Source organism: Rhinoderma darwinii, chromosome 1 (genome assembly GCF_050947455.1).
Source record: "Rhinoderma darwinii isolate aRhiDar2 chromosome 1, aRhiDar2.hap1, whole genome shotgun sequence".
Classification (NCBI taxonomy): Eukaryota; Metazoa; Chordata; class Amphibia; order Anura; family Rhinodermatidae; genus Rhinoderma; species Rhinoderma darwinii.
In genome coordinates, this window is record NC_134687.1 from 65899706 (window position 1) to 65925330 (window position 25625).

At 40.1% G+C, this 25625-nt stretch overlaps 1 protein-coding gene across 1 annotated transcript in view; it reads left to right on the top strand.

Moving 5' to 3' along the window:
• LIMCH1 (LIM and calponin homology domains 1) overlaps positions 1-25625 on the top strand; it is a 259769-nt gene that overhangs the window by 133462 nt on the left and 100682 nt on the right. The window contains exon 4 of the mRNA XM_075859422.1: positions 23379-23485. Coding sequence (XP_075715537.1) covers positions 23379-23485 — 107 coding nt within the window. The remainder of the gene's footprint in view (positions 1-23378; positions 23486-25625) is intronic.

Here is a 25625-nt window from a genome sequence, read left to right on the forward strand (position 1 = left end):
AGTCCCCCTGTATATAGCCCAGCCCTGTAGATATAGTCCCCCTGTATATAGCCCAGCCCTGTAGATATAGTCCCCCTGTATATAGCCCAGCCCTGTAGATATAGTCCCCCTGTATATAGCCCAGCCCTGTAGATATAGCCCCCCTGTAGATATAGTCCCCCTGTATATAGCCCCCCTGTAGATATAGTCCCCCTGTATATAGCCCAGCAGATATAGTCCCCCTGTATATAGCCCAGCAGATATAGTCCCCCTGTATATAGCCCAGCCCTGTAGATATAGTCCCCCTGTATATAGCCCAGCCCTGTAGATATAGTCCCCCTGTATATAGCCCCGCTGTAGATATAGTCCCCCTGTATATAGCCCCCTGTAGATATAGTCCCCCTGTATATAGCCCAGCAGATATAGTCCCCCTGTATATAGCCCAGCCCTGTAGATATAGTCCCCCTGTATATAGCCCAGCCCTGTAGATATAGTCCCTCTGTATATAGCCCAGCCCTGTAGATATAGTCCCCCTGTAGATAGACACCCCCGTAGATAAAGTCCCCCGTGTAGACAAAGTCCCCCCCCCGCAGATACAGCCACACACTTCTATTACAATTTAAAAAAAATTAAAAATAAAATTTCAAACTCACCTTATTCCCGCTCCCACGTCGTCCGGCAGCCATGGAGACCTGCTCTCTTCTGCGCAGGTCTCCAGGGGGTTGAACGCAGCGTCTATGAAAGGCGCTGATTGGCTGGGCAGGATGACTTTCCATGTCAGTCAGTCAGCGCCTTTCATCGACGGAAGCTTCACTGGTACAAAAGGTACCAGTCGCTTCATTCGCGGAAAGGCGCTGAATGGCCGGGCACGGAACGTGCCCGGTCATTCATTGCTTCTGATTGTACCTGTGTCCTTGCGACACAGGTACAATTATAGTGCAGGAGGAGGTGGCGCTGGCGCCCCCCTCTGAACTGCGCCCGGGGCACATGCCCCGCCTTCCCCCCCCAGCTACGCCCCTGCTGATACCCATGGATGGACATTTGAACAGTAGGGCTTTCCTAAACATTGTGACCGACTTAGTTCATCCCTTAATGGCAGCTTTTTGCCCTATGGCAGGAGGACAACAGCGAGAAGCTATCCTGTCTGCATGGGCCAATAGTCCTGCAGAGCAATTTCAATACCTAGTGTAATCTATGCCACGAAGAATTGCAGTGGTTCTGAAGTCCAAGGAAGGTCCAACAAAGACCCCACATCATCTAAAGAAAAAGTAATAATAATAATTAGAAAAAACTAAGTGGGGTTACCTGTATTTTTCATAACCAGCCACATGTAACATAGCAGCAGTTGTACTTAAGAAACACCTAGCCACTTTACCTAGTCGCCTTGTGAGACTAATGTTTATTATAGCAGCAGCAGGCTAGCATTACCAGGGTGTCAGGGCCACTGTTTTTGGACTTTCCCAGCTTAAAGAGGCTCTGTCACCACATTATAAGTGCCCTATCTCCTACATAATGAGATCCGCGCTGTAATGTAGGTAACAGCAGTGTTTTTTTATTTAGATTGTCACCAAGTTATGAGTGATTTTAGCTTTATGCGATTTACTTAATGCCCAATTGGGCGTGTTTTTACTTTTGACCAAGTGGGCGTTGTAAAGAAGTGTATAACGCTGACCAATCAACGTCATACACTTCTCTCCATTCATGCAATCAGCACATAGTGATCCTGCGTTGTTCACTATGTGCTGTCACATACTCACACATTAACATTACTGAAGTGTCTTGACAGTGAATAGACATCACCTCCAGCCAGAACGCAATGTCTATTCGGTAACGTTTGTGTGGGACTTACAGCACAGCAAGACATCCCGTCCTGGCTGGAGGTGATGTCTATTCACTGTCAAGACACTTCAGTAACGTTAATGTGTGAGTATGTGACGGCACATAGTGAACAACGCAGGATCACTATGTGCTGATTACATGAAGGGAGAGAAGTGTATGACGCTGATTGGTCAGCATCATACACTTTTTTACAATGCCCAGTTGGGCATTAAGTAAATAGCATAAAGCTAAAATCACTCATAACTTGGTGAAAGTAGATAGGTTATCTAAATAAAAAAACACTGCTGTTACCTACATTACAGCGCCAATCTCATTATGTAGAAGATAGGGCACTTATAATGTGGTGACAGAACCTCTTTAATACCAGCCTGCGGCCGCCCCAGAGCCCATCCATCACTACAGATGGTCTGGTACGGGATCCTGGCACCCCTGGTAGCGGTGGGTACTGGGGTAATAATGGGGAGGTTAGTGCTAGCCTTTTCACCAGCTAACATTAAGCCCCGCCTTAGTAATAGACATTGTCAATCAGCCAGCGGCCATTACTAAGGCGGTAGTAATAAAGTTTTTAAAAAAAATACAAGGACATAGAAAAAATATTTTATTGAAATGAAAAACCCCACACAACCCTTGTTAACCATTTTATTGAGAATAAAAAAAACGCCATCATTGAAGTAGTCTTCCAATCTGAAGTAGTCCAACAACCGAACCTGTAAAAAAACACAAACACAAAATAAACTACCAACACATAAAAAAGCAAAGCAATTATTATACTTACCTTTCCTGGATCCAGTTCTGGAGCCACAATGTCAGCGAGCTGGGCCCCATATCTAATCCTATCATGTGTGATACTGTCTGCTGACCCACTGTATCTAATCCTATGCACAGCTATAGGGTCGTAGTGTTATAGACCTGCAATCTCATATATATACACGTTTTTAAAACCTTACCGACACCCCTGGCTGCTAGTGCTGCATCGTTGGGTCACCAAGGAGATGTCGTCCATGAGAAGAAGTTGGGGGAGGGCAAGACAGACTTTTGCATCGAGGCCCATGAGCCTTTAGCTACGCCCCTGGATGGGTGTCTCTAATAAAGTATTTTCAGTGTATTTTGCAGTATACTGTCCTAAATAACAGATGCAAAAACTGTGTAACTGTTAAAATACAAGAACTTATGGACTGGTGTCATATGAAAGCTTTATCCTGGAAGGGTGAAGAAGGAAAGGCATCTAAGCGGGAATCTGAAGAGCACGCTGTGACATTCTCAAGTATCAGTGATGCATACAATCCAAATCTTTACAAATACATTTGCCTTGGAGCTGGCAGAGCACAGTTCAGCCTGTACTTTGTCTCTCTGCATGTACTGTTCGCGTATGGTCATTATGATGTCTTGCAGCATTATGTACTCTCACATATTTAGCTCTATTAATGAGAAAAATACTTGGTAACTTGTTTTTTTAAAGGCGTTAAACCTAAAAACCTAACTTTTCATCACTGGACACCAGATATAATCATTTGCATTATATCTATAAACATACAATATACGTACCTTTTATTTGCCTTGAGAAAACCTGACATCTCCCATTATATTAAAGCAAATCTGACTTCAATGGTCAAAAGCACTGCAGTAAAACACATGAATTTCACAATTGTGGCACCTTATCTTATATCACTCATTACCTTGAAGGAGATGGATGTGCAGAATGAAGATGGAAGCTGATGGGGATTATGATTATATATGATGCCCTTCAAATGTGCGTTTGTAGACCATTACTTCTGGCTATCCTCTATTTTTACTTATTTGTAGCACCATCATGTTCTGTGGCGCTGTATAATGTATAACAAACAAGCACATAAACAAAATAATGCATCCCTGAAATAAACCCCAGCCCAAACTAGGTTACGAACTGCAGGGCTTGCTGTGATAGGGATGTGGGATTATTAACCCAGTGTTGTCAGACTGTAGGACATTCATTGGACTTTTTGTAAAACGTCTTTCTAGGATGAGGTCAGACAACACATCTGACAGTCTTATAAATAAATATTGAAGTGACAAATATGTGGATATGAAGTCATTAGTAGATTCAGCACAAATAAGTTCCCAGCAGCAGATCATTGAATCGTGGGCCGTGATTACGGGCACTGCAATGTGCATGAGACCTTACTCATATGATGTATACACAAATGTATACAGGGTGAGATTTTGGCTTTATCATATGTGGTATCGGCAGGAGGGGGGCCAAAGCTGAACTTTTGCACCAGGGCCCATGAGCCTTTAGCTATGCCTCTGAATATAAATGAAGATCATCTTGAAAAGTCCCAGAAAAAGGTCTGCCCCCATGGTCACTACTAATCTTGTGTATCTTCAGTTCTTAGGACCTCCATAACCATTTATATATATAAAGTGTATGTGAATGATTTAAGCTGCAGAGTTGGACCTTAATAGCTATGTACACCTTGTATCTGTGTTTTTTGTACAACTTTCTAAATACTTTTTATTAAAAATAATTTTTACTTTTTGAGATACAGCTGCTTTGTATTCTGTATACAGAGCAGCTATATCGCGCGCTGAGACCTGAATCCGTCAGGTCAGCAGCACTTACTGGTTCAGTGTCAGCAGGTCCTACGCATCTCTGACATGCATGACCCACCTGTTATCGATCACATCTAAGTTGTGAACTTAGATGTGATCGATAACCGCTCGATCACGCAGGACCCGCTGTCATTGAACCGGTCAGAGTCGCTGACCTGACTGGTTTTAGCGCTAGATACATCTGATCTGTATACAATGCAGCTGTATTTCAAAAAGTAAACATTGTTATTCATAAAAAGTATTTAGACAGTTGCACCAATCACACTGATATACATTTTTATTTATTTTTAAAAAGTTTTCAAAGGTGTACATAGCCTTTAATATGACATTACAGGACTCCACAGTATCAGGAGCCCCAGTGAATAATGTCCACCCTTTGAGTCTTGTGGTACTCCTCTTTATTGTTTGTATTGATGTTACATACTAACAAATGAATATCGGGATAGTCCATATCTAAAAAGAGCTTTATTTGTTCATTTTTTAAAAGTCCATAGAGGACACAGGAAAGGCGTGTTACCGCTTACGCATTTCGAACAGAAGTGTTCTTACTCATAGTATGGTAAGCGGTAACACACCTTACCTGTGTCCTCTATGGACTTTTAAAAAATGACCAAATAAAGGTCTTTTTATACTACACACTGGGGATGTGCTGAGGAATATCTCCTTTTTTTCCCCCCGAAATATTGAATTCCTTGTCTGCCTACAAGCCCCCCCTTCCAATTTCACTCCTTTGAGGAACTATAGATCTCAGGACAAAATATTGGGTGAGCACATTTGTGGCTTTTGCTTCTGTCTTTTTTTTTTTCTCTTGTTCATATTCAATATATATTAAAATACCAGCTTTATGTTTATAGGTTGTTCATTAGTCTTGTGTGACCCTGAGATTTGCCAATGACACTCGCTGTGCACTCCCTTATGATATACTTATTATACATGTGCACATCTTCTGTTTGTTTTGGTGTGTCTAATATCAAAATCTAGTATTTCTTTGTGTAGTAAATTAGCTTTGTATATACTTTATGACTTAATTAAATCACTATGCAATAGTTTATAGTTCACACTGCTTGCGTATACTGCAACTGTTCTCTAATGCAGCGTATTGGCCGCCAAGGTTTAGGAACCCAATGGTAACTGATCCTTCTGTACCACCCTCCCTCATTTATAAGCTGAACTTTTATAAACTGATGGGTTTCAGGATTGTTTATTTAAACCAACACCTTCAGACAATGTATCTAAATTTAGTAGCAATAAATATATCTTTTTTCTAAAATTCTCCTAAAGTTGTACAAAACTTTCCACAATGAACAGTTCAGCAGAGCTCCCCAAGCTTTGAAATTTTAAGACTTGCATAACTTTCAAAGCAGATGTTTTCTGTAAAGTAACTTATTACTGCACATGAAGCGAGCACATCAAACAAAACTTCATGTGATATTATAAATTAAAGGCGAGCAATCGTTCGATGTAATCTATACTTTCGCAGACAGTAAAAACTGTTTATAATGGACCCCCAACCATAGGAATGCCTGTTCTGGTCAGTGACTTCCTTGTTTGTATAAAACCTGACAGTGGAACATGCCAGCGCGGCGTTGTACATAACAGCCGGACGTTGGAGTCTGCCAAAAATGTGAAGGTATTGGTTTTATTTTCCTTTTTGTTGAAAGGAAAGAGGAGGAGGGAAAGTCTTATTAATGGAGAGGAAGGGATACTTGTGGTGCAGCTCTTACGAAGAAAAGCACTATTGACGATGCAAAAATGTAGTAATGCCTTATGTAACGTTATCCATTGCTTTGTAAGCTCATGGTGGCAGACCTGACTAGACCACCCTACGTGCTTCTTGCTCAGCACCCACTCTTATTAATTGAGTGGTTCATTCAAATTTAACCTGGATCTTTTCCCCCGTAGACTTGTTTCTCTAGAACGGACATAAGCCCAGGATTAGATTTATCAAGGTAATGAAATCTCTGAGAAACAATAGAGTCTTTGGCTCTACTGAATGCATGCAGCAGTTATTAAGCTCAAGATTGGCTCAACTTTCATTTTTGCAGCTGCTAGACATTGATATAAGCTCCAGAAGTAGAACATCTGGAGCACCTGGACTAGCAGGCTGTACATGCAATGCCTGTATGAGTGGTCCAATAATATAATAGTTATATCAGTATTACTCCCACAGTGTACTGTACAAGGAGTGCACCGTAATGTAAAACATAGGACATTTTCCATAAGGGTATGTGCACACACACTAATTACGTCCGTAATTGACGGACGTATTTCGGCCGCAAGTCCCGGACCGAACACAGTGCAGGGAGCCGGGCTCCTAGCATCATAGTTATGTACGATGCTAGGAGTCCCTGCCTCGCTGCGGGACAACTGTCCCGTACTGTAATCATGTTTTCAGTACGAGACAGTTGTCCTGCAGCGAGGCAGGGACTCCTAGCATCGTACATAAGTATGATGCTAGGAGCCCGGCTCCCTGCACTGTGTTCGGTCCGGTACTTGCGGCCGAAATACGTCCGTCAATTACGGACGTAATTAGTGTGTGTGCACATACCCTAACCATTATATCAAGAGGAAAGCAGCAGGAAATGATTTTCAGAAGTGTATAAACTGTGCATAACTATCACAGCTTGGATTCTAAATTGCTAAATTGGTGTCCCCCTAGAGTTTGAAATAGAAAATATAAATGTTGACCTATGACCGCGCATTCCATAGTGTTTAGCGTAAATGTGAATTTTTTTTGTATTGCACAAAATTCTACCCCATTAGAAGGGCCAACAGTGCCCCTTCTTCTATTGGCTTCTCTGGGCTTCACTTTGGCCGGCCAGCATTTCTCCTTAGAGTACAACTGACCCTTCTCCCTATTTTCTTCTCTTTCCCTTCCAGATTGTTCATCTTGTTACTTGTTTCTGAAGTAGTTGTTCCAATGACAGACTATTTTACATTGACAGAAATTTTTTTTAGTTTAGGTTTTTTCCTCTAAAATAAAAATTCTTGAGTAGAATTTCTTTATCTTGACGTCTATCTGACCTGCATGATCATGCTCTAGTAAATTTTCCTGAAACTTCATAATTTTTTTTTTAAAATCAGATAATTTTTTTATTGAAGTTTCAAAATTATATCGTACAAAACATATTAAACAAACCCTATCCCAAACCCTCCCCCCAGGCACCGTCACAAAATTCCAAATTAGATCATATATAAAATAGAAATTGTACCAAATATCGAATACATTATTCACAAAATACAAGGTACATTATGAGAAGTGTATGACACTGATTCTGATCACTGATTGGTCAGCCTCATACACTCCTCTGTACAACACCCAGTTGGTAAAAAGTAAAAACACGCCCAGTTGTCCATTGAGAAACTCATTAGCATAAATCTAAAATAGCTCATAACTTGCTCAAAAATGATCGTTTTTCAAAATAAAAACCACTGTTGTTATCTACATTACAGCGCCTATCAGATTATGTAGGAGATAGGGCACTTATAATCTGGTGACAGAGCCTCTTTAAAGGCCCCTCTGCCACATAGGAAGATACGGTTATTATCAATAGGACATGGATATTTGGGGGATCTTGTTACTTTTCTTGCATTGGGGCCCAAATTACGCCTCTGCAATAACGAATACACTTTTAGAGTGGCAGCCTATAATAGATATTCCCTATGCCCTGTGTAGAATAAAATGAAATGCTATAATAGATTGCATTTTATTTGCAGTCATCTTAAGTGCTCCTCTTTGGGCATGGAAGAGGCTGAGAGATAAGAACATGTCTTAGATAAGAACTTCCTCGGAAAAAAAACCTGTGGATTGCCGTTGTTAAATTTTGAGATTTTGCTCTTATTTCAGAGCTCGGGATTAGACTTGCTACAATTAGAGACATGTTAACCTTGGAATGACTTCACAGATAATGTAGTAACAAGGCTATTGAGGTAAAATGTTATAGTAAAATTGGCAGCATTTAAAATGAAGCATTTCTGTTCCTGCTTTTCTTTCTTCTGCCTCCTAAACGTACAGTGATCCGAGAGATTTAAGGGAAATCTGCTTAATACCTAGGAAACGAATGGATGTATTTCAGCACCTTATTGCTGGTAAGGTTTCCATTTTCGGCTATTAATAGCAGTGACGCATTGTTATTGGTCTTGTGGTTGTGGATGGAAGCAGCTGTTGTCCTCCTTACCAGTAGCAGAGATTAGGTTACAGGTTCCTAGATGTAATGGGAAGATACTAGAATTGTAAGCAAAGCAGCTAATGTGTCTGTGAGCGCTCCGATCTGGATTGTTAGAAAAAAGGACCCGAAAAACCCTGTACTGTCTGCGGAGCACAAGAGCGTATTCAGAAAGCATCGTCCCATGTAAAGGTCCACTGTATAATGAGCACTACTAGTGTAATGCATTAAAATGTACAATAATGCAGTGCTCAAAAACATTCGTGGTAGTTCATTGTGGGTAAATCGAAATTTTTTTTTTTTCAACAAACCAATTCAATGTTATAATCTTTCATTTAACTCTATAGAGTTTCTGGGGCAGATTTATTTATAAAATTCTGCTGCAATGTGAAAATTCTATCCCTATTATATTCTAACCCCCATCATAATGTAGCGACATCACCCCCCCCCCCCCCCCCCCCTTCCACATACACTCAAGACAAATCTAACTGGTGTCTTACAGTAGAAAGCAGCAGACAGGGTCATGACTTGCCACTTCTAGATCTTCCAGACTGCTTCCCACGTACATTAGGGCAAGTTCACACCTTTCCGTTTAACCTTTCCATCAGAGGAACAGATGAACGGAAAGCCGAATGGAAACTATAGCTTTCGTTTGCATTATCATTGATTTCAATGGTAATTCTTCCGATTCAGTTTTTCTTTTTCTTACCGTTCAGTAAAGTTTCCATTTTTTGTTTTCCACAGACACAATAATGTTGTCTACTACGCTATTGTTTTTGTGAGAAAAACTGAAGCTTTACAGAGCGAAAACAAACTTAAACGGAAGCATTACTATTGAAATCAATGGTAATACAAACGAAAGCTATAGTTTCCGTTCGGCTATCCGTTCCTCTGATGGAAAGGTTGAACAGAACCCTAATGCTAATGTGAAAAGGCCCCTAGATGGCCTCTAGTGACAACAGCAGATCACACAGGTTGATGGAGATCTGCCATTGTCATATGCATGCATAGACTGTAGCTATTCAACACCTGGGAAATGTGTCCAACACTTTGTTTCTTTAATAATTAATCCATAAAAGCATCACAAAATAGCATAAAAAAGGAATTCAACACTTGCGATGTTCGATCGCCGACCCCGTTCTTATTTATAGGTATTTGATCTTGGTTTAAGATTGGGTAAGATGGTGCATACCCCACAGGGATGTCTCGAAAAAACTTGAAACAGGGCAGGAATTAGAGTGCTGAACTAAAAAAACAAACAAAAAAACAACACTTTACTTGCACTTTTAAAATATATACAATTTTGACCATCACTGATGATGCACATGGTCATTGCCAATATATAGAGTTTTTACCACTCTGGGAGGCACAACGTAGTTATAGTATTTACAATTCTTCTCACTGCTGAGAGGCACAAACTTCTTTAGGGTACAGGCAGGCAAGATGATTGGCTTGTTCTGATGTGACTGGCAGACACTGGGTTGAGGGCACCCCTCCTTAATACAAGGACTATCTGCTTGGGCCTAGTAGGTCTTAAGATGGTGGCTGCTACTGCGTACTTCAGGCCTAGTCCCCCTTTGTCTTGGTGGTTGCGGACTGCAGTAGTATGGGCATAGAGTGGCATAGGTCACTCATTGACTCCCATTGTAAAGAAATGTAAACCGCACAGTGTGCTTTCTTTTTTTTCACTGTATCGAATAGTGCACCAGACTATTCTTTCCAATACAGTAACAACGTATACTAGCCCTACATATGCCAAAAGGACACTTAGACACTATTCACATCTTATTTTTGCCCTAAACCTCTAAGATACCATATAAAGTTGCACCAATAAAGTAACCAACTTTGACGCCATTGAATTCTTAATTTGGGGTGCAAATTATAGCACGTGGTACAAACAATTAATTGAATGACTGAGTCTTCTAAGCCAGAATTTAAATCTTTTTGGTGCGTCTGACTTACTAGAATGGCCCAGTGAGAGGCAGCACACTCTTACAGTAGATGCTCATGTTGCACTGTTGAAATAATTTTTTTAAACATTATAGACCTATCTCTGGCTCCTAACATCAAAGGGGTAACGTAAAGCTCCTGGGACCTAAAGCAAAATCTGTAACCGGGCCCTCAACTATAATGTGTCACTTATAGCACTGGTCTCCTCATAGGGACCTTTTGGGTTCCATCAGGCTTTAGTGCACAACTATAATCTCTCCAACCACCCCTAAAGTTGCGCTCCTGTTAAGCGTGGGGAATTAACAAAAAGGGAAATATTTATATTGTACACTTTCGCAATAGATTATTATTGTATTTGTCAAATATTATTTTTCATATTGCCTATATGCTTGTTAGTATGACCCTTCATATGGGTGCAGTTTTTACAAATATCTGTAGTAACAATCATTGGATTTGCACAGCTTTACAAATGTATTTGGCTTTTTAGATGTGAAGGAAAACCAAATGCAGTTATCTTTTTGGATGTGTAATCTAAAAGAAGAAAAATGACCCCCATATACAGCAAAACAAATTACCACGTCTATTCAGTGAGGAATTATCTTTTGTGCCTGGTACAAAGATAATAGGGGAATAAATTAGTGTGGTTTGTAGAAAAAGCCCTTTGTCCCCTTCTGCAGATCCGTCATGCAGATGTGTAAGCCAGGAATTTGTTGTTTGGAAGAAACAGCGATAACATTTTCGATTGATGTGTCCTCAGAGCGCTGTGTAATGAAATTTAAATTGCATAGCAAGACCACCCGGCCCCTTCATTTATTGGAAGCCGCTGAGATGCATTGTTTTTTTATTTTACTCGTTGCCAGAACAGTGAATTGTGTATGCGGCAGGACCTCGCGGTCACTTAATACCTGTTGAGCAGTGAATATACTTAGGGATTTTACATAGGGGAAGTTTACTATAAGAATCCTGATTCTACTCTACATACATATGTTGGGTTTTACCAAGATGACATTGATTGACCCCAATATTAAAATAATTTGATATAGACTATTGCTTTTTTTTTTGTGTTTTGTTTTATTAAGCTTGACTTGTTTCACCTACCCTAAGATTGATGGTTGTTTTATAGCCCATCTCTGTTTGCTACTCAGAAGGAGCGTAGCTATAGGGGATGCTGATGTAGCACCCAAACCCTGGTGCCTCAGGGGGCTCGAAGGCCGGTCCACCACGTCAGAAGACACTAGTATTATAAATGGCACATGATAGATGGGGGATCCTGTTTTTGCATATGTCCCAGGAACTTCATGTTACGCCTCTGCTACTCATTTTCTAAGGACGGAGAGTGTGTGTTAGGGCCTGTTCACATCAGCGTTGGCTTTCCGTTCAGTGGTTCCGTCGGAGGTATCCGTCGGGTGAACCCCGCAACGGAAAGTCAAACTGAAACCACAGTTTCCGTCACCGTTGATATCAATGGTGACGGAAACATTGCTAATGGTTTCCGTTCGTTACCATTCCGGCAGTTTTCTGTTTTAATGACGGAATCAATATCGTGGTCAACTGCGCTATTGATTCCGTCGGAAAAACAGAAACCTGCCAGAACGGTGATGAACAGAAACCATTAGCAATGTTTCTGTCACCATTGATATCAGTTGTGATGGAAACGGAAACTGTGGTTTCAGTTTGACTTTCCGTTGCGGGGTTCACCCGACGGATACCTCCGACGGAACCACGGAACGGAAAGCCAGCACTGATGTGAACAGGCCCTAACACACACTCTCCGTCTCATTGCATGGATAGCACATAACCATATTTTTTTATAAATCCAAAAACTTCATGATATATAGTGTAGTTTTATTATTTTTATGTTATCCATAAGGGATCTAAAGATTTAGGTGAAGATGCATTGAAACTCGTGCAAAGGAAAAGTGGAACAGTTGCCCGTTACAACCAATCAGATTGCTTTATTTATTTTAAAAAGGCCTCCCAAAGTCAGAGCTGGAGGTGGATTGATTGTTATGGGCAACTCTTCCACTTTTCCTTTGCATTATTTTTTATAAATCTGCTCCATTGCATTTTGTATTGCCGTTGAGCTTCCTACATGTGTTAAGGGAGGTCACTCAGACGGGAAGTTATGTGGTTGCTAGGCAACCTGTTCTCATACACCTGTAGAATACAGTAAGGGGAAACGGAAAAGATTACAGAGGCCTCCTTTAGTGACTTAGTAGAATTGAGCTTTAAGGCCATGTTCACATGTTCAGGATTTGACGTATGATTTAGAAGAACTGCACAGAACTTGAGCTATTAAATTCTGTAGTCATGTGACTATTTAACATAACCAAGGAACATGATGCCACTACGCGTGGAGTGCAGCGGGGCACAGGAATGCCCTTTTTTAAAGGGCAATTTTTTTCTTGCAAATTGATTTGAAGGCAGACGATGATAAGGGGGAAATAAACGGAAAGGAAGCTCCACTTGCTCTTTCGGATCTGTCCAGTCTAGTAGATATTTTGATAGTCCATTTCTGTTGATGGTCCCTTAATGGCATCTTAGAAACAAATGCTCTAGTCCCACGTGGATGTTATCTCTATATAAATGCTATTTTCCTGGAGGTGTTCTTTAAGGATGACAGCAGCCTGTACTTGCTGGTAGGGTGCGCATGGAACCTCTGTGTTTTGTAGAACCAGTGTGCATTGTGTGAATATTGTTCAAGGAGCTATGAGAGATATTCTCCAGGATGAGGACAGTGTCGGTCTGTGGGATCAGGAAGAATAAAGAACTAAAGATGATCTGAGGAGACGGTGCCAGCCAGGCCGCTGTAACCCGAGTTGCAGGTCTGTTGGGTATCAGCTTGGCTGAGATGCAGCAATACCTTTTCACTATGTGTACAATTAACCCTGTGTATTTCTATACGGTATTCATTTCTTTATTAAAGGAGCATTTCCCTCCTAAAAATATATATTAAATCCCCTATAGCTAAAGTATAAGCATCCTGTGTTAAGTTGTTAAAAATATATCCCCACTTCTTTTTGTAATATCTGGATTATATTTGTAAATCAGAAATTGGAGCAGTAGCCAAAATTCTGTAATTCTCTCTCTTCAGTTGTGGTAGCCATGTTTGCAATAGTGACTACAGGAGGTGCAGTCATATTAGTTGTCACCTCTAAGTGAGTTTCTCAAAAACTGATGGCCCATACTGACAACGTTATAGTTGGTCTACAGTTTCCACATATTGGGTGAAAATGCCCATGTAGGTAGGTAGGCATAGATGTCTCACCAAATGGATGAACAATCAATATGGATAGGATATGAGAATATGCACTCTGTACATACGATATATTGCTACAACCAGAACACTATTCCCCATGGTAGAAAAAAAAACATGAGAACTAATCTCATACAATATCCTATACTGAGCCTGTAAATATGCCGAGAATAGGAGACTGACAAATGGCTATAAATATCATGATTTTAGGTTGAAAAGATGCGATCTGCAGTTCTGATCTTCAGTGAAATGTCTGGCATGACTTTATTGCCTTTGGATAGAGACGCTTAGTATGCTGCTTATGTGCCAAGATCCGCAAACCGAGATATTTTATTTGTGTGAAGTTTACCTGGGTTGTCTGGACACCTCAATTAAACATCTTTTCTCTAGGGGTAGCTTCATCAGGGTGGCTTGGTCAAAAGGATATACACATATTTATCTCTACGTGCAATACACACAACATAACCCTGTGTGCTAGAGCCATATTGTTTCTATTGAAGTTACTTGTCACATTTTTGCTGCGCACCATTCTTATGAGAAGTGATAAATGTTCTTAAATGTTTCAGTCCCCCTATGGGCCAGTTTGTCTTCTGTGGCTGCGGGCAGCCACACATCCACTTTCATGAACTACAGGGCATGCTTCATGATACCTGGGCCATCTCATCCATATCAGAAGGATGTGGTGTATGGTGCCCACCAAAAATCCATGGTATATAAGTGGCACAAATGGTACAGAGATCAGCTTGGATGCAAACAGCCCATAACCAGCTAGCTGCATCTAGGTTTTCACTGCTGAGAGCCACGATGTAAGTCCCTGGTTTTATTGCTGCATTACCAGGTGGCCATTAAAATCAGTAAATATTATGTACTCATTGGAAGCCGCCGGTCTAAACTCAGTTAGGGACCTCCTGACTGTGGGAACTCCCTTTATTAGAGCAATATGCACTAATAGATCACCTAATGGTGGGTTGTTTTAAACCGAAAACCCATTTTAAAGCAGAAAGGTGACAATTAATTTAGATCTTTTTTTTGTTACATACTCTGGGATATATGTTCGTAAAATAAATTCCATACAGTTAAAAAATGCAGTTTTAGTTTGTTCCTTCCTCCTTTGACTTTGTCCGAGGAGTTAATAAAATAATTTCTGGTGCAACATAAAATGGAGCAAAAAATGTTAAGATTGCCTTTTACTAATAAATGAAAAGTTTAGTAATTATGAACGCTTTACTTACAGAGATAATTGAATTTTTCTGTTTAGTTGCTGCTGCCATGTTTGCAAAAATGACAACAGGAAGTGCAGCCATTTTGGTTGTCATCTTTGTATCAGTTTCTTAATAAATTTACACTTTATTGAATCCCAAAATAATAGCCAAACATCTATGCCTGTGAGGACACATTAATAGGTTAAGGTATATTCCAAGTAGAAGCATTTATCACCTAGCTTGGTGGGGGTCCATCGGCCAAATCACTGATTGCTAGATTGGGGGACCCTGGTTGTTTGTCTCTCCCAATGCTATACTCGGCTGCTTTCGTAACTCTTGTAGAGTTTGTATGGCACTGCAGCACACATGCTCGACCACCGCTCCATATAAACTCCGCAACACTGCAGTCGGGTGAAGGGGGACAGTGGTCTCCCATTCTCGCAATCAGTGGGGTCCCAGCGGTCAGACCCGCACCGATCAAACAGTTGTCGTCTATCCTGTCTACCCCATTATATAACTACATTATTCCTTAGACGTTTAATTATTCTCGAGACATATAAAGTTTGTTATTGTGGATGTCCATGTGACGGCAGGGGTTATCAGATCTAGTCTAATGTCTCCTTTTCTAGTGTTTAATACCTTGACTTGTATATAGCAGCTATAAATCTTGGTTATTGCTAACATTAAATAGATTTCTGAAAAAATAATCTCTACAAACTGAACCGAGAGATAACCGAGGATCAATGAAAAGAAACGCATTTTGCCTGCTTGTATAAAACAATAGGAACATTTTCTGATTCATCAGTGTCCCTACAATGGCAAGAAGTAAGCCCCTTACCTGGACTGCTTTGTGATCAGACTGTTATGGGATAATGTTTCTTATGTAAAACCACAGACCACGTACAGTATTGTGGGAAATGTCCAAATAGCAAACTCCGCTCTGGTACATCTATAGTGATGACCAAAGATCAGCAGCACCAGATGAATATATAGGGTGGGTGCACGGTGCACGCCTCTGGGGTCACAGTTCAATGGACATACAGTATAGACAAAAGTAGAGAGTGAGACCGCACGACCAATTCAGCGAAAAAATAGTGATCCTGTTTATTCCAACCGCAACGTTTCAGCTCAATACGAGCCTTTCTCAAGCATAACAATGTAACAAAGTGAACACCCATATATATGTTTCACAATTACAAATCTCATTAAAAACATTAAATATCAAAACTAGTAAAAAAAATGCATAAATTGCATATTGCAAATTACTTACACTGCAATCGTATAAATAGGTATGACCACATATTAGTGGATATTGTGTAAGTGAAGTGTACATACAGTATTAGAATTATATTGTGTTAATAGGATTAATACAATTCACAACATATGTATATAGTCGTGGATATTGCATACTCAGGTGCCTAAAACATAAACTAAAATGACTTCACCACGTCTGGGAAGCTGTCGGCGTCCCATACTATCTATTGCGCATGTGCACTAATTAGACTATGTAAAATTTAGCGCAGATATAGCACCGAGCACAACGGGTGCCATATTGTATAAGGGCACAACCACTGCCGAAAGTCATCAATAGTGGCTAGAGGGCAGCCATATTAGTAAATCGGCAGCCATATTGGAACACCTCAAATCACAATCGCCATCTTGATATACCCCAGGACTTATTACGGATTTAAATTTGAGTTTAATATATACAAGTTTTAGTACACATTCAAAGACTATGTACGAAAAATATCCAAAGCTACTCAATATAGTTCACACAATGCTACACTGATCACAATCTTATACCGTAAAAAAATGCTTTTCGGATGGGATACAAAGTGTATTCCAAAAGGAAGTCCCTAACACAACAGGTACTTTCAAAGAAATAGAATGTAAATTATTATAGTGAGTAGATATTAGACAAATGTATTTATAAGTAATCACCATACAAAGCGGGTATCAAGATAAATCTGATAAATCTATGTATATAGAAATATACCGTTGGTATAGAAATAAGGGTCCAAAGATTATGGTGCTCAGAGAAAATAGATATATTTAATAGCTATTTTGGCCAATGGACGTCAAAGGCAGTATAAGGACGCTTTCAGCCAATCCCATAAATGAAACTTGAGGGCAAAATTCTCTAAAGAGAAAGAAAAGAACAATTTTAGGTAATATTATATTTATCAAAGTGGCTAGAATACAATTATTCGATAAAAACATTAAAGAAGAATTATTAAAGAAATCTATACACTGTTATAGTTCTCAAAATACATAGGGAGGGTGTGACCGTACAGTCCCACTAGGGAAAAGGGGCAAGTGATCAAATCACAATTTTCTTGACAAGGTATTGAGGAACTTCGCCACGTCGGCAAAGTCATACATTCAGGACACCACAGAATGATGACTTTCGGCAGTGGTTGTGCCCTTATACAGTATGGCACCCGTTGTTCTCAGTGCTATATATGCACATATGCGAAATGATAAGTAACGTCAGGACGCATACAAGCGCAAAATTTTACGTAGTATAATTAGTGGACATGCGCAAAAGACAGTATGGGACGCCAACCACTTCCCGGACGTGGTGAAGTAATTTTAATTTATGTTTTAGGCACCTGAGTATGTAATATCCACGTCTATATACATATGTTGTGAATTGTATTAATCCTATTCACAGAATATAATTCTAATACTGTATGTACACTTCACTTACACAATATCCACTAATATGTGGTCATACCTATTTATACGATTGCAGTGTAATTCATTTTATATGGAATTTATGCACTTTTTTTTTACTAGTTTTGATACGTAATGTTTTAATGAGATTTGTAATTGTGAAACATGTGTATGGGTGTTCAATCTGTTATGCTTGAGAAAGGCTCGTATTGAGCTGAAACGTTGCGGTTGGAATAAACAGGATCACAATTTTTTCCCGGAATTGGTCGTGCGGTCTCACTCTCTGCTTTTGTTTATAGTGATGACAAAGTAAAATCCATAAAGTCATCTTAACTAGGCTTACTTCTAATATCTCCCATACAGAAGTGATGCCTATAAACTACAAAGCCTTATTTTATCAGCACCTCCTTAAATCTGTTGGTTAAGATTTACACATCGCAGCCAACTGGCAGATTCACAAAGGGCCTTGTAAACATTTCAGCTATTAACATGGATGCAGATTCTTTTAACTGCATTTTAAGTTTTGTTTTTGTCTATCTGTCAAATTAAGCCAAATTAACTTTCATTTGAAGCCAATAAACTGTGATAATTCGCCAAAACTAGTAATCTTATTATTAGTAGGAGCCAACTTTTTCTTTCTAAACAGGAATGCTAAACCTGTTTGTCGGACTGAAGTCTAAATAAACTTTTTTTTCTACATTTAGTGCTTCTGATTTTTATGCGGGGGGTCTAGAGGGGTCTATATGATACACTGATTCCTATTCACTTTCCTGCAACCCAGACTCTATACTATACTACCATACAGCTGAAATTCTTAATTCCATGTACCGTAATCTCTTTTTCTCTAATGCCGTCATTTTATGATGTTTGGTAATGGCTACCACCTTTTACATTCTACTAGGTGACCTGCTGTGCTAACTTTTATATGGTGGGAAATAACTTTCCAGTTCGGTCATCTTGACATCCATGGGACATAAGTTGCATATAATGTCACGGATTGCATTCATTAGAAATGTCATGACATCTGTTCTTTATCTAACTAAAAGATCAATATGCAATTTAATTACGCTTATTTGATATGCTAATACCCTGCTCTTCAGGTTTGTCATGTGGTAACACATAAACTTCTATAACAAAAAGCCACGATGTAATCGGTCTCTTGCGGGTTGAAATCTAAAAAGTTTATTGGTTATACTCTACTTTAGGACATACTGGTAGACCTATTACACTTCATAACCACTCTGGGTAGATGCGTTGGGGGCACAGAAAATCAACAAACCCTCCCTCAATTTTCTGCAGCCAAAATTAAATCAAGTCACGGTTGGAGTCTAGATCTCCGAAACCACAAAGTATCAAACCCAATTTCGAAATGTCTTGTGGTTGGTCTAGGTCACAGTAAAATGTCACAAACGATGTTTGTGTTAAAGGCAATATGCCCTCCGATGCCATCTATTCCTGTTTTTTGCTCCTCATATATAAAACATCAGTTTCTCCACCATTGAAGTATTCGGTCATCCCAAATTGATTTCTAGGAAAAAAAAATGTTTTAACGATAGACAACTTTAACATTATAATAAATGGGCTCATGGATGGAGAAATTAGATGTCATAATTGAATTTGTTGTGGTCGTCCCATTGAATTCAATGTTATAGGTGTTGTGCAGCACCTCTTTCTTTAGACCGATCTCACCACAGGCGTGGAGAGCGGCTGCTGCACGCCTGGCAAGACTGGTGTCATGGCAACCGGCTGATGCCCGGCAGGTATGCTGTGCGCATTCTATTAAAGGTATCTTCGCACGGCATATGTGTAATGCTGAAAAATACGAGGCTGGTTTCAAAAGAAAACCGCCTCTCAATCCAGGCGTTTTATAGGCTGATTTTCAAAGCCTTTTTTGATTTTTGCAAGCGTTTTTGAAGCTTATTTTCAAAGTATTTTTTTTAGTGTTAATGGATAATCAGCTTGTAAAACAATTCAAGTAGTAACTTGTCACTTCTTTTTTTACAAAGCATATTTCTACGAGGTGTTTTTTAATTCATCAACGTAAAAATACACTTCATATGAACTACGCAATGTACTTACCATTAAAATAAATGCAAACTTGTTTGCTGGTGAATTTCAAATGTATTTCGGAGCTTAATACGAGCGTTTTACAGTCTGAAATAAGCCTGAAAATAAGCCATGCAAACAAACCCCATTTAGAATAGGCTGCATCCAAGATGCCTGCCGGGCGGCTGACTGTTGCCTTATTCCGCCTGTCACGCAGCAGTGTTTCTCCATTGCTAATGTCAGATCAGGCAGAAGAGAGAGGCGCTGCACAAGCTCTTTAAATCCATAGGTGGGATGAATGGACGCATTTGCACCTGCATGACATTATCTGTCTTAAATGGTGTCAGAAGACGGCGCCAGTGACAATCCCAGCTGCTTGCCTCCATCTCTGTTCCTGGTGACATCTAATACACTTTTTGTCAATGCAGAATTTTATTGACCTATAATTGGGCATTTATGTGACTTTAGCCCAGATTGATAGCTATTTCTTGTGATCAATTCTGATTTGTCTGTTGTGCCCTTGGTTATTTTTAGGTTGTCCAATAGTTATGTGTTGAATAAGTGTCCAAACATGACCCATTATGCCAGGTCTCACAGAACCTGTTCAGCTTCTTACATTAAAATAATGTCTTGCTTCTACCATAGTGAACAGTTTGTATAGAAAAAGAGTTTCCGGGGAACCAGAACCAATAATCCTGAAGCCAAAATGTTTAAAGTCTATCTTTTTACACATACTGTACTTCTTAAATTCGTTGATGATGTATAAACATTTTATTGCGGATGTTCAAACGGTCGTCTTACACAAAGAACTTAATCCTGGAACTATGTTCGCAAACTCTAACATTACCATATATAGTTCCCATTACACCTTGAGCACATCACAAACATCTGGGATATGTGGATGTTTTCTAGGTGGTAATCTATATAAAATATCAGTGTAGGAATCATGATTCAGAGCAACACTATTTAGACAACTTGACGGGTTCTCCGGAATCCTGTTCTTTAAAGTGCAATTCAAGTCTGTGGGGTTATGTTTAGCGGGTCCTCATACAGGCAAGAGTGTGAAGAGTAGAGATTATGGCATCTGGAATGTCATTTTGTTTTTAATACCCAAGAATGTGAACATTTCCTTTTTAAACACAACAAAAAGGTAAAACCATGCAGAGATATTGAGTAGAGGAAATCTGTCAGGGCAGAATTTCAGAACAAAGATGTTCTGGCTGCCAAAAGGATGGAAATGTAATTAAAACAGTATACATGTAGACCTCTATAAAGGGCATGTCCGCTTTGGACAACTCCTTGTTAGAACGGTACCTTGACAATTCACTGATCATAAGGTGTCTTCCTGTTGGGATCCCCAACGATCAGCTGTGATCCATGGGGGGACATGGGAGTAAGTGTTTCTCTGCAGCACCACCACAGGGGATATTAAGCATTACACACTGCCCTTTCAAATCAATAGGTTATTTGTCTAAGGCCGGATTCACACGAGCGTGTGCGTTTTGCGCACGCAAAAAATGCGGCATTTTGCGTGCGCAAAAGGCACTTAACAGGTCCGTGTGTCATCACCATATGATGCGCGGCTGCGTGTTTTTCGCGCAGCCGCCATCATGATGACACTCTGTTTGGATGATTGTAAACAGAAAAGCACGTGGTGCTTTTCTGTTTTCATTCATACTTTTCACTGCTGTTGCGCGAATCACGCGCGTCCCACGGAAGTGCTTCCGTGTGGTGCGCGTGATTTTCACTCACCCATTGACTTCAATGGGTGCGTGATGCGCAAAATACGCACAAAGAACGGACATGTCGTGAGTTTTACGCAGCGGACTCATGCTGCGCAAAAATCACTGACTCTCTGCACGGCCCCATAGACTAACATAGGTCCGTGCGAGGCGCGTGAAAATCACGCCCGTTGCACGGACGTATTTTACGTTCCTCTGAATAAGCCCTAATACAGAACAAGACAGGTCCTCCACCGCAAGAAACAATCATTATAACCACTTTCCACTCTGGCCAAGAGATAAGGATTCTGAACAGAGGACCCTCCCCCATCTATTAACTAAGAATTCTCTAATAGGGTATATGAAAATAGGTTTTCTAAACTACACAATGGAATCCTTCAGCGTGGTCTAGTGTTTGGATACCTTCAATTATATACAGATTATATCATGGAAACTAGATCATTAGCAGCTCTACAATTTACAGCTAGTAATGTTTTTGATCTCGACAAATAACCAGAGAAAATGCACCTTGTCAAGCTCGTATATTGACTTTGTCATTATAGGGTATTGAGTGCAGAATGATGATGGGGGTAAACTTGAATTTTTTTTATTTTAGCACAAAGCCTCAACATAACATAAAATGTGAAAAAATTGAAAGGGGATGAGGACTTTCCGAATTCATTGTACCATTTGAAGCAGGATCTGAGTCTGCTATGGAATCCATAACTCAGATTGACCCCGTCTCCCTTCCTTTATTAGTACCGTGAACACATAAGACCCATCTCCACAGCCATCACAGCATTAGGAAACAATGGGAGAGGGTGCCTTTCCAACAGCTACACTTTCTAAAAGTGAAGGGGGGGGGGGGTGCGGTAGGTTAGCAAGCGCCTTTCTTTCCAAGGACATGAGAGGATGTAGTGGTATGGATATTTATTTTTTTATAGTAACTTTCATTCAGTTCCATAGGCTGATTATGTATACATTTTATGATGGTAATTATAGTTTAGTATACTGGGCTATTCTTGCTGTCCAAGACACCTGAATTCTGAAAAAACCTGACAGATCGCATTGTAAGCCAATGGGATCCGTCATTGCTTGTTGGGATCCGTTTGAACACAAAATTTTCATTGGTCCATTAAGAATTTAAAGCATGGTCCTGGTGTCAGCAGAGCCGTATAATATGTATACCAGGGTGTAGAGAATGTTTGGGATGCTTAGCTTTCACATGCACCCAATTAAACTAGTGTAGAAGCACAGAATATGTATTTTTATGTTTTTGAACCTTTGGTGAATGAAGAGGCATTGCAAAGGGTGAAATCCGCAGCAAATCCACAACAAAATTGCCATGTAAAACGTGCAGACTTCACAGGAGATTTGCTTTGGCCAAATCCATGGTGTAAAAATACGTCATGTGTGAATCCAGACTTAAACTGTATTCTCGAGATCCACTCTTCCTGGTCCAGTTGCATAAAGCTTTAAGCTGATAACATTGCTAAAATGATGGGGAAAAAAATAAACCTTTTGTAATTCTTCTAACACACTGTATTTCTTCCTACCGATTAGTAATTGCACCAGAGAGCTTTTTTTATTTGTAATTTTATTATATAAATATGAGTTCTTTCACTGATATTTTATACAAAGTATTTATTACTTTTATTTTCTTTATTTTTGATCTAAGCAAAATCCATTATATTTGTATATAAGTATTGTGTGTGTGTGTGTGTGTGTGTGTGTGTGTGTGTGTGTGTGTGTGTGTGTGTGTATATATATATATATATATATATGTGTGTGTATGTATATATATATGTGTGTGTATATATGTGTGTGTGTGTATGTATGTATATATATGTATGTGTGTGTTTTATTTTAATTATATTTGTATATATTTATCACAAATTACAATGCACATATAAGTATACATATATATTCATTTACTATGATTTATCTATTGTAGGATAATGTAACATTATTCTTACGGGGCTGTAAAGAACTTGGTCTGAAAGAATCACAGCTTTTTGATCCAGGTGATCTGCAGGACAACTCGAACAGAACAACAGTCAGGTGGGTATAGTGGAGTGATTCATGTCTTGTATTTAGAATGACCATAGCATAATGTTTTCATGCATACAGAGATTTTGCCAAATGTAGAATTCAACAGTAGATGGATAATAGTAGATTTATATTTCTTAAGAAAAAAGGTTTATTGCATTTTCAAAAATAATGCAATTTCTACATGGAATGTAAAGACTGCCTACATGTAAGGGGCTTATCCGGGGGACTGTGAATAGTCACTTACTAATGTACTTTAATTTTTAATTCTGTACTGAATCATGCAGTTAAACCCGGTGAGTTCTCTATCGCTGGAGTCCCCGAGCAGAACTTCAGCTGATGTTCTGCTCGGGGACTCCAGTGATGGGGAACTCCTGATGTCACTGTCCATATATGGACAGTGGCTTCAGGAGCAGTGCTGGAGTCCAGGGCAGAGCGCTAGCTGATGCTCTGCTCAGGGTCTCCAGCAATGGGCAATTGCAGTCATGTGCTTGATAACGCGCCGACACAAACAGCGCAGGAAGCAAGCCCTCAGTCAAGTGGTGCCATGTCGGTGCGTCATCAATATTAGGAAAATGACAGGACTTCCGGCACTCCTTCACCGGGTTTGAACTGATTCGGTACAGAATTAAAAATTAAAGTACATTAGTAATGACTTCTTTTCACATAAAAAATATCAATCCAAAGCAATTTTTGGTCCCCGGTTAACCCCACTAATGAAGTTGTAGATTGTTTGCAGGAAAGGTACTGTATAAATGGTTCTAAACCTTCACATTTCATATATGGATAGTGATGTCAGGATGTTGCTAATGCAGGAGTTCCTGGGCAAAGAAGTGGAAGTGCTCTGCCCGCGATCTTTGACCTTAGAGAAGCTCCTGGCATCACTATCCATATATGGAGCTTTCCCAGGGCCAGTGTCCCCTGCCAGAGCGCTTGCAAGTCTCTGGCCGGGCCCCTGGCATTGTAGCTCCTGACATCACTGTCCATATATGGACAGTAAGGTCAAGGGCTTCTCCAGAGCCGAAGTCCCCAGCCAAAGCACTACCGACACTCTGGCCAGAAAGTCCAGCATTGTAGCTCATGACATTATTGTCTCTATATCGACAGTGATGTCAAGGTCTTCTCCAGAGCCGAAGTAACCAGCCAGAGTGCTTTCGATGCTCGGGTCGGGGACTATGGAATTGCATATATGGACAGTGACATCAGTAGCTTTCCCGAGTACAGAGCTTAAGGTAGCGCTTTGCCCAGCGGGTTCTGGCGCCACATCCCTCTTTATGCCTAGAAGACGTAATGTAAAGCGGGACTCATGCAAAGTGTTAATTCAGTTGATGAGAAAAACAATACGTATACTGCAACACACTTCACACAGTAGGGGCTTTATGTAATGGAACCATTGGGTTGGATCACCCTTGTTGAAAGTCCATATAGAATATTAATTTACGAACGTACAGTATTTATGCTGCTTATATAGCGCCAAAATATTCTGCAGCACTCTACAGAAGTTGCCATCACTCACTGTCGCCAGAGGGGTCACAATCTAAATTCCCTATCTGTATGGGTTTTTTTTGGGGGGGGGGGGGTGGGGGAAATACATTGGGGGTGGGCCCTATACAGTCTCACTGTCAGCCCTGATTGGACATGGTCAGACTGTGTATTGACACACCTCCTTGACAAAGGGATTGGTAACTCCCAGTTGTCCATTTATTTATAAATTTCTAGTAGGAATAACAGAGGAATGGCACAACGCAGAGTTCTGAGTAAAGCTGTTCTGGAATTGCTAGGTGCCAGGAGAGGTGAGAGGTCCTCTTTGAGATCTCATAACTGTGTAAAATCACGGACACTTAATATCCATACCCTCTTTTCTCCCTTTATCGTCATTGCATGTAGTTCCTACGTCTCACTTATTTATTAATTTGAAGAACTGGGAAAGTTAAAATAATTCTTAGAACCATTTTGGTCCTTATTTGGTCCTTACACTAAACTGCCTGAACTTTAGTCCACCCGTTTTCTACCACAGCTCTGTGAATCTCAGCTCTCTATAATGAGGAGTTTAATGGAGCAGTTGGCTTCTCCTGACCTTGTATCCACGGGCATGTGTGCACAGATATTCTTGGCACCTCTCTGCTGTCTCTATAGCTTGCAGCAGGTTTAG